Below are 9,648 nucleotides of genomic sequence, written 5' to 3' on the forward strand. Positions count from 1 at the left end.
CCCCCCACACCCCCGCCCCCCCCCCCCCCCGGGGCCCCCCCCACAGCCAACAGAAGTGCCAAGTTCCTTATGGACCTTTATATACATATCACTTTATTTAGGTAGCTTATTACATGTCAAAGTGACAAACACTAAAGAAATCTGAACACATATATAAAAAAAGACAACCAACATACACAATAAGGTTATTCTTCTTTGGCCCCCCCAGATGTGCATCACCCCTAGATGTGCAGCCAGGGGTCCCCTATTTGCAGCAGCTGCACTTGGCGGAGGGAGGCCCCTTGCAGACGCAGCCCTGTGCACACTTGGCACATCCAGCTGGGCAGCAGGAGCAGCAGCCTGTGGGAAGGACAAAAAAATATTAAGGACATTCTTGGGAGGTCTCAGGCTGGGACTTGGGGGGTCTCACTCTTTTGGAGACCTCCCATGTATCCATGTCGTTCCCTTTTAGCAGCATCCCCATCCTTGGCAGTGTCTCCCAGGGTGTTTGTGCAGCCGGGGCTGGCACTGGAGAGGCAGGGGCAGAGTGTAGAACTCCCGGGGGTTCACCAGGATTCCCCCAGTCCCTCTCTTTGCAAACCCTCATGGCACCTGGCTCTGCTGGGGGTGACCGCATTGGGAGCACCCAGAAGAAATCTCAGTGCTGCTTCTTCCCCAGCATCCCCCTGTGCTAAGCCTGAGGTGCTGTTGAGGGGAATGCTCAGGTTTAGGTGGTACTGAGTGACTTGTATTGCCTGGAGAGGGGGTGGGATTCACACAGTGCTCCTTTGGGGGGAAAAAAGCCATATGTGAGGAATAAACTCGCCTCTGGCAATGCTGAGACTGATTTGATTCACTGCATACACGGACGTGTAGTGAAACCCCCCCGAGTGTTTCTGCCCCCCCCCGGGAGCTCAGGGATCCCTCTTACCTTTTTTGCACGATGTGCATTTGCAGTTTTTGCATTTGCAGTTGTCCCCGCAGGTGCAGGTGCCACCTAAAACATAGAGAAAAGGAGAAAAAGAGGTTGAGAAGAGGTGGTAGGAGGGAATACCCACAACTCAGAGATCCGCGGGGGAGAGCATTGCTTCCCCTCCGAGCATCCACTGATGATTCAGCCTCGCTCAGAGGGGAGGTCATTCCCAGCCGCTTCTCAGTGAGATGCTCCCAGTGTGACACCGCAGTGCTGGGAAAGGACTTCAGTTGCTGGCCCAGCCCGTACGAGAAAGAACATCGGGAATGGCGGGGGGGGCCGGCGGGCGGGAGTGTCAGTGTTCCCGCTGGGATGCCGGGGCTCCCGCTGCCCCCCGGGATGGAAGGAAGCGCTGCCTTACCTGTGGCACAAGGGCAATCCTGAGAGTCCATGTTTGGCTGGGCTGGGTGCCTGCTGTTGGACGCGTTGGGCGACGGGAAGAAGCTTTGGCAGGACTCGCAGCCGCCTCCTATTTATCCTTGGCCAGGCGAGAGCGAGTGCAAAACCTCCGCCCCTGCAGCCTGCACACGGCTCAGCCCGGCTCCTGCCCCGGGCGCTGCTGATTCACTCCCCGGGCGGCCCAGCGTGACCTGGGGCTCCCTCATCCCCCCGCGCCCCCTCCGCGGGGTGCTGTGGCAGCAGGGATGGCTGCCGGGGTGACCACCCGTCTCCGCTGAGGTGTTGGGAGGGGTGCAGAGAACTGCCAGATCTCATCACCCAGATGACACCAGTCTCGGAAGTGTTGCTGCACTCGACAGGGCTGGGGACTGAGGGGGTGCACCCAGGGAGCCCCCACAGTCCAGCCCTTGATTGATTGATTGATTGATTGACTGATGCCAAAATCAATCTGCCAATCTGACTGGGGGGGTACATTAATCCAGGGAATGCCACCACTGCTGGGAAATCTCAGTCCCCTCCTCTCAAAGCTGGCACAGTGGGGTGAGGAGGACCTGGCACCATGAGGCGACAGGGATGCAGTCTCTGCTTGAGACCCTGTCCTGTGGTTCCTACACCCTCCCCGCAAGCGGGAGCAGCAACAAGCTGGACTGGCCTGGCCGGAGCCTGCCATGCCCTCCCAGTGCCCCAGGAGAGCGGCACCCACGTCCCCTCGATGCCGTGAATGGCACCTCGGGGCCTGTCTCCTTCCCGGCTGTGGTGCTCCGTCCCACTCCTCTGAATTAATTTCCGTGCACCATTAGCTGGGTGTGCAGGGGAGGAGGGTGGCAGGCAAGCTGCCATCACCCTGGTCAACTCCTCTGGCAGGTTTTACCCACGCACTCAAAAGCACAGTGAGTGTTTGGGGTGGAAGGCACAAAAAAAAAATCAGGCTTGCTGAGATTTTTGGTGTGGGGACAGTCTACTTTGTGTGCAGGAGGTATTGTCAGCTGTGGAACATCCTTCCTCCTCATCCCTGTGTTTTTGTGTGCTCTTTGGTGTCAGTGATACCCCATCCCAGCTGCCCCCTGCTTTGAGACTCCTTTGCCTTGGGGTTTTATCCCAGCTGGGCTTTTGCCAGAGGTACCTGGCTGAGGCAGTTTGTTGATGCTAATCCAGCTGAAACAGCGGCCCAGGGAGTATTTTTACCACTCATCTGTCTGGGCTTGTTGGGTGACATGATGGGGAGCATTGCCAGCACCCCAACTCAGCGTCTCCTCCAGCCTCTCCAGGCCAGTGTGGGAAATCAATATGGAAAAGCCCGAGGAAGGCAGAGCCAATGAGCCCCTTCCTCAACTCCTCCAGCCTGGAGCAGCTTGTTGGTGCCCTGACATGCCAGCCCTGCAGTCGTGTGAATGTCACACTGATGCTGATGCACTGGGGCGTGATGGCAGGGGACAGTGCCAGGGACCAGGCACGTGCCAAGAGTGTTATTGTTCCTGTGGGAGCAGGGAAGCACAAACAGGGGAAACACATGTGCAAAGGGTCACCTGCCTCTCTGGCTACGGCCCCCTGTACTGTGTTAGTGTCATGGCAAAGGGGCCGCATCTCCTTGGGATCTTGCATTTGCTCTGCTTCTTAGCTGAAATAGTCAGCCAAGCACTCCTGTGGTACAGTAATATGCCCAGGGAAATGCTTCCTGCCCTGTCATGATGGATACATGGGGAACAGCAATATCACTGTTGCATCTGTTGTGTCTTCCCCCACTGCCTGGCACCCCTGGCCACCCAGGCAAAAATTGTCCCTGTCTCCAGCTGGTGGTGGCCCAGGGATACAGGGACAGGTGGCTTCTCCAAAGTGGTCCCTCTCCTCCAGCCTGGAGGAAGAGGAGGAAGGTGAAGCCCACAAAATGGGAAAAGAACAATCTCTGCCATGAAAGGACAGGGTGCAAGAAAAGCTCTCCAGCATCTGTTCTCAGTCAGACCCCAGCCCTTTTTACCTCTTTCCTCCCTATCTGCACAAAGGAAAAAAGCATCTTCCAGGTGATGTAGGACTGGGAGTCAGGGCTCTGGTAGATCTTGCATTCCTCCTGGTCTGTTCCGTAATTGATTTGGGATACATTCTATAATTAATTTGGCATAGGACTGGAGTAGTGGGTTGTCAGGCAGACACACAAATCAGGCTACCTCCAGAAGCAACCTGTGATTGAGGTGATAAGCTGGGGACACCTTCCTGCTGTTTAAATATCCCCATGACAAGGTCTTGCCAGCCTCAGTTTGCCTTCTGGCCCCTGCCCTCCATTTGCCTGGGGGTTCTCCATCGTTTAAATGGGCCTGATGCTGCTTCCCAGAGCCGAGCAAAACAGGCAGGATCCCTGCACAGCATTTATTCACCAGCCCTTGCTATGCCAGAGCTGTACCCCTTGGCTCTCATGTCCCCTTCGTGGGATTCCTGGCTCTGTCCCCAGGCATGTCCGTGGCAATTACCCTGAGATTGCCGGGCGGATTAACAGGGTGAGTCAGTGAGATCCCTCAGTGCTCTAGGCAGAGCTGGAGATGATGTTCACCACAGGGATGATGATGGCTGAGCATCACCATGGGCATGTCAGGGACAGGGTTCCCTGGAAAGGAGTGAAGGAAGCTGACACCTTTCAGGACAATGTGGCGGAAACACTTGTTCCTGTGACACCTGGGGTGCCTACAGCCGATTGCTGAAAGCCACAGGATGGTGCCAGGGCTGGTGCTGGTGACTGGCAGTGACTCAAGGCTGGTGCCAGGCAGGCGAGGAGGGAGGCACAGCAGCCAGCTCCTGTGCAGGTGAGCTGGCACAGGTCTGCCCTGGCTCTCTGTTGAAGGACACATGGCTCCAGTCACCTGTGGGCACGCAGAGGTGCATAATGGACCAGCATCAGCCTCCAGCTGCCCACGGTGCAGCCACCCAACACATTGCCTTCAGGAGACCCTGCAGACCACTACAGGTCCCCCTCTCATGGCATGTGCTCCCCCAAAGTGCTTGCTCTGGGCTCACTACTCCTCCAGAGCAGTGACGGGCTCTGTGACCCCTCCTTCACCCAGATACAATATCCCAGGCAGCCAGGGGGCTCCGCTGGCAAAGCACCATGGCTCAGTGAGTACAGACTGTGGGCAGGGATGCAGGGAGCTATGAACCCCGTGTGGGCACAGCACTGAGACCCTGGGGGACAGTCCCTGGGGGTACCGTGCCCCTCACCATCGCCTATTGCTTGCCGGGCAGGGTGGTGATGCAGAGTACCCAGACGTGTCCCTGACGCTGCAGCAGCAAGGGCAGCTCACCTCTGCCTGCTCCAGCTGCCTCTTTGTGTGGGACTCTGGGCAGGAGAGCCACAGCTGGCCAGGGTTCAGCTGCCAGAGGTGCCTGGAACCACAGGCCACCTGGGACCAGTCTTTCAAACCCAAATAGAGAAAATAAAAACTATTCTAGCACCCAGCAAACATCCAGCACACGCAAGTGCTGAAAGCCAGCAGGAAGCCCTAGGAGTGATTGCTGCTTAGAAAGCAGGCTCGGCTTTGATCCGAATCTCAGGTTATTGTTTGCTGATGATAAACAAGCGTTTGAAACACGGGAAATAGGTGCTGACGTCGTTTTATTTTGCCAGCGCTTGCCAGCCCTTTGGCCGAGGAGGAAGAGGGTGAATCACCCCTTGTCTGCCCTGGGAAGCCATTCCCAACTACTCCCCATGTGCATAGGCAAAGCCTTGGAAACATTTGGGAGTGAAACCGGATCAGTGGAGTGACCTCAGGCGGTGGAGACTTCTTTCCCAGAAAACTGGAAGCGAAGACTTGTTCTGCTCTCAGTGGCAGACATTAGCTAAACCCATTGTCTGTTTTCCCTCCTTGCATCTTCCTGGGAAGCTGCCTGCTTCCCTGCTTGCACCTTGATTGCAGTTTTAGGAAAATACATCCCAGCTAGTGCTTTTCCAGATACCAGCCATCAGCAAAGACGTGGCATGTCCCCATTTTCCTGGGGAAATGCCCTCCTTGGGGACTTGCTGGCCCACATCATGTCTGTAACCATAGGAAGGCACCTTCAGCGACGGCCCGCTGGCAGTGGGAAGGGGATGGGGAGATTTCCATTTAGCAGGAATTGCACGGCGTGCAATCCTGGGACGCTTTCACAAGCCGGCAGCACGCTTTGATGTGGGCTCTTTGGGAGCCGCCTTGTGACCCAGCCGGCTGCGCTAGGGCTGGGACTCCCAAAACCGGGATTATGAGTCGGGCTCAGCTGCCGGCTCATCCTGTGGCTCCAGGCAAGGGCTTGGCCCTTACTCCTTATTTCTTATCTGGAACGGAGCTATCAGTATTACCTTCCCCTTGAAACAGCAGTGTGGAGAGGGTGGGGATTTGCTAATTACTGATTTTTAGGGAGAAGGGAAAGGAAGAAGTGCTGAATTGATGCCATGAACTGGGTCCAGGAGAGTGAACTGATCTTGCAAAGTTCCCGCCAGTTTTGGGGTGTGCATCCTGAGAGACCCCATCACAGGGTGAGAGCTCCTGTCTGACAGTACAGGCTTTTGGGGCCAGGTAATGTGTGTTGGGGCATGTCTGGAAGATGAAAGGGCTGATTCTTCTTTTGATCATGAAATTCTCATAAATGTTAATGGGAATTACTTCGAGGTCTAACAAGGGTTGAATTGCAGCCCCCAAGGGAAGGAAGGGGGTGAGGACCAACCAAGCTTTGGCTGGGAAATAAAAATGCTTAAATTTACCTTGTTCCCCACCTGTGAGAGCAGAAAACCAGTGGGTCAGGGGCTGCCCAGCATCCCTGCACACTCTCCTGGGATAGGGGTTCCCCAGGTGTCTCCCGCTTTGCCCAACACTGCTGGCAAATGTATGACAGGCTTTAAGCATCACCTTAACTCTAGGCGTCATTTTAATTCACCAATCTAATGCTTTCCCAGTATACAGTTTGGATTTTCTTCTTTTTCTTTGGTTTTGTTTTTTTTTTTTCCTTACATCTTTCCTTCCCTTTTGTATTTTTCAGGTTCCCACAGACTTCAAACTCACCTGCTCCAACTACTCGCCGCCTCCCCTGGCTGAAACGTGACCCAGAGTTTCCAAGTATCGTTACCTTGGGCATATTTAATTATTATATTCCCCTTTAGTTGCTAATTAGAAGCCAAGAGTGGAGGGATGAGTAATTCCCTGGGATGTCAAGTAGACACTTGCCTGAGCTTGCAAAGAAAACATCAACCCCCTCAGAATAAAGGTGTGAAATAAAAGGATGTGATATTTTCCTTGATGTCTTTATAGCCTTGCTCCTGAGATCCAGAGATCCTTGTTGTCTATCCTGGGAATGATTCACGCAGCTGCTGTGCCGGATCCTGCCTCCCCCGAGAGCAGTGTAGCTGTAGAGGCAGGATCTGGCATAACAGCTTTTCCATCCCTATCCAAAAGTGTCTCCCATCCCAGGAATGGGCATGGGATGGGGGTGAGAAATGCTGCTCCAGCTGGGGCAGCAAACCTGGGATGGGGAAAGAGAAAAGCCCCTGCAGACAGGTGCATTCTTAATTTTAAGGAGTGCTTAAGTGTGCTGATGCTATTGCTCATCCCTACCCACTCCCTCCAGCCATATTATCGCCCTCCTTGAAGGATGGGGATGGTTATTTTTGCCAACATTTTCCCAAACTCAGTATGTGAGCACTCCTCAGCATTCCTCTGCCAGGCAGATAAAGGCATAGTGCATTTTTGGTTAGATTTGAAGTCTTTTCCAAGAAACAGCTTCTGGGTGTATGACAATCCTCATACCTGTTGTGCTGTCATGTCTGGCTTCTCCATGCAACCTGCCTAGAAAGCCAGCACTCCGTACCAAGCATGTTTGATTATATAATCTATCTCTATATCTGTATCTATCTCTAATTTATTGTATGATCTTTTATTATATAATATTTATTATATTAAATTGTATTGGTTTAAACAATATGACATTAAATTATTATAGTCTATCAATTATGCTAGTAGGAACTGGAAAAGAGCAAACACTGGTCACAGGGCATTGCCTTGCCAAGCCTGTGCAGAGTAGCCAGGAAGGAGGATGGTGATGATCTCTTGCTGGATTTTAAGACCCCTGTTCTAGTGAAGAAGCTGAATAATTCCGCAACTACAGTCACACTAATCCTGGCTGCAAAGCAGCCCCAGTCTGTGCAGCAGTGAAACCCAGGGGCTTAGTGAGGATTTTATGGGATTTCCCCCCTTGTAAAAGTGGCAAAATGGAAGGACCCAGGACTGGATGCTGTATCTTTGGATGTAAATAAATTTTACTATGTTTTATTATTTTATTTATAAAATAAATAAATAAATTTAATTATATATATAATATATATTATATATATTATATATTTGTTTTCCAATGAAGGGAAATGAGTGCTAAAAGCCACGATTTCAATATTAAGAGTTTCAGAGCCAGCTGATTCAAAGTGGCAGCTGTAATTTAACTGTGTTGCAGACGTGCCAAACCCAATACCATAATTAGTGATTCAAAATAATATTTACAGCTCAAATCATACAGATTTAGCAAAAAGTTGAAATTTCCATCTATTTACAATTTTACCAGCTTAAAAAGGTCTGTAAGCTAGTTTTCCCCCATTTTGCTTGGTTGGGTTTGAAGAGCCTGGTAGAGCAATGCTCAGCACTGCTGGGAGGGGAGCTGGGGATTTTGTCCCTGCCCATAGCAGGGGGGTTGGAACTGGATGATCTTTAATGCCCTTTCCAAGCCAAACCTTTCTAGAATTTTGCGATTTTCCCTGCGAGGACAGGAGTGCTTGCTGGCCTAGAGGAACACGCTGTTGTGTGCCTGAGCTCATGCCAGTGCTTTGCCTTTGTGCTCTGGTACCCAAACCAGCGTGAGGGAGGGGGGATGCTCTGCACAGCTGGCACTGACACTCACGCTCACCCCAAACAGAGCCACAAAGGGGAAAAAACACCCTCCTTAATATGCTGCATGCAATTGCTGCCTCGTTACCCACAAGTATAATGGCACATTGATAGCTGCCAGAGAAACTTGGTAAAAACAATTTAAAAAGGAGAAAAAGGAGGTTGTCACATCAGAATCGCATGATTCCTTCTTGAGTGCTGCTTTTGAGAGCCCTCCTTCGCATGCAGGGCAGGTACGCCGCTGCCGGCCAGGGCCCAGCCAACGCACAAGGAATTGCCAACTGGGACGTGTCTGCCAGCTCTCCTAGAAATTAATGAATCTGTGCCTCAAAACAGTGGCCTTTACAGGGAAGAAAGAGCTGTTTTTCCAGTGCATCCTCTTCCAAATCTGCTTCTTGCTGGTTTGGGGGTGATAATGTCCCAGTGCAGGTGATGGATTCAGGCACTGTCAGAGAGCACCGTCTATTTGCAGCACCCATGAGGGTTACCATGTTAAAATATATCTTAGACCTAAAATATTTTAATAATTTCTAAAGTATGACCTTGAGCCAGGGTTTCCATATCCAGCCTGTGTCTGGGCAGGGAGACCCACGAGGATCTGTATACCAAAATCCAAACTGGGATGGAGACCAGTATCAATGTTTACACTGTGGCTCTGTGGGGGTTTGGCCTCTGTTCCCTCCATCTCCAACCTACTCCCAGTGCACCAACGGCTGGATTCTGTAGGATACAGTGCATAATCCCACAAAGCAGCAGTAATGATGTTCTGAGGCTGTGCTTTTGCCTTCACGGGACATTGTGACTCTGGGTTAGGTTTTATTGGCTTGGAGATCTCTCACTTGAAGATACTCCTAGCAAGGTGTGAGTAAGGATGTGTGTGGCAGCCGGCAGGCAGCAAAGGGTGAGGCAAGGGCACTGGGGACAGAGAAGGGACAGTCCTTGGCCCCAGCTGGGTGCTGACCGTGCAGAGAAGCTGGGACTGAGATGGCAACGTGGGTGTTGGGGGCCACTGTGGCTGCCCAGGGGGCCAATTGCCTCTAACCTCCTGCCCCTAGCTGCCCCCCAGTACCTCCAGTTGCTCCCCCAGTTTTCCTGACCTCTGCAAATGCCTCCCCTAGACCCACACCTCCAACTGGCCCCCAGCTCCCCTAACCGCCCCCAGCTTCCCAAACTACCTCTCAGCTCTGACTTCTGCATTTGCCTTCCTGGCCCCCTAATCCCACACCCCAGCTCTCTAAGGTGCACCCTAATATCTCCAGTTGCTCCTCCCTCGCCTCCCCTGACCTCTGTGAGTGACCCCCACCTCCTCTAATCCTACACTTCAGTTGACCCCCCCGATCCCCTGACCTTTGCAACTGCCCCCCCATCCCACCCCATCTCCCCCAGCCGCCCCCCCGCTCTCCCCCCTGCTCC

General features: G+C 52.7%; 1 protein-coding gene across 1 annotated transcript in view; it reads left to right on the forward strand.

The window, feature by feature from the left end:
• Positions 1-1,218: 1,218 nt before the first annotated feature.
• BBS2 (Bardet-Biedl syndrome 2) overlaps positions 1,219-9,648 on the forward strand; it is a 27,978-nt gene continuing 19,548 nt past the window's right edge. Inside the window, exon 1 of the mRNA XM_017740817.1 lies at positions 1,219-1,246. Within this exon, the coding sequence (XP_017596306.1) occupies positions 1,219-1,246 (28 nt within the window). The remainder of the gene's footprint in view (positions 1,247-9,648) is intronic.

The sequence above is a fragment of the Corvus brachyrhynchos genome, unplaced genomic scaffold (genome assembly GCF_000691975.1).
Source record: "Corvus brachyrhynchos isolate BGI_N302 unplaced genomic scaffold, ASM69197v1 scaffold26, whole genome shotgun sequence".
NCBI lineage: Eukaryota > Metazoa > Chordata > Aves > Passeriformes > Corvidae > Corvus > Corvus brachyrhynchos.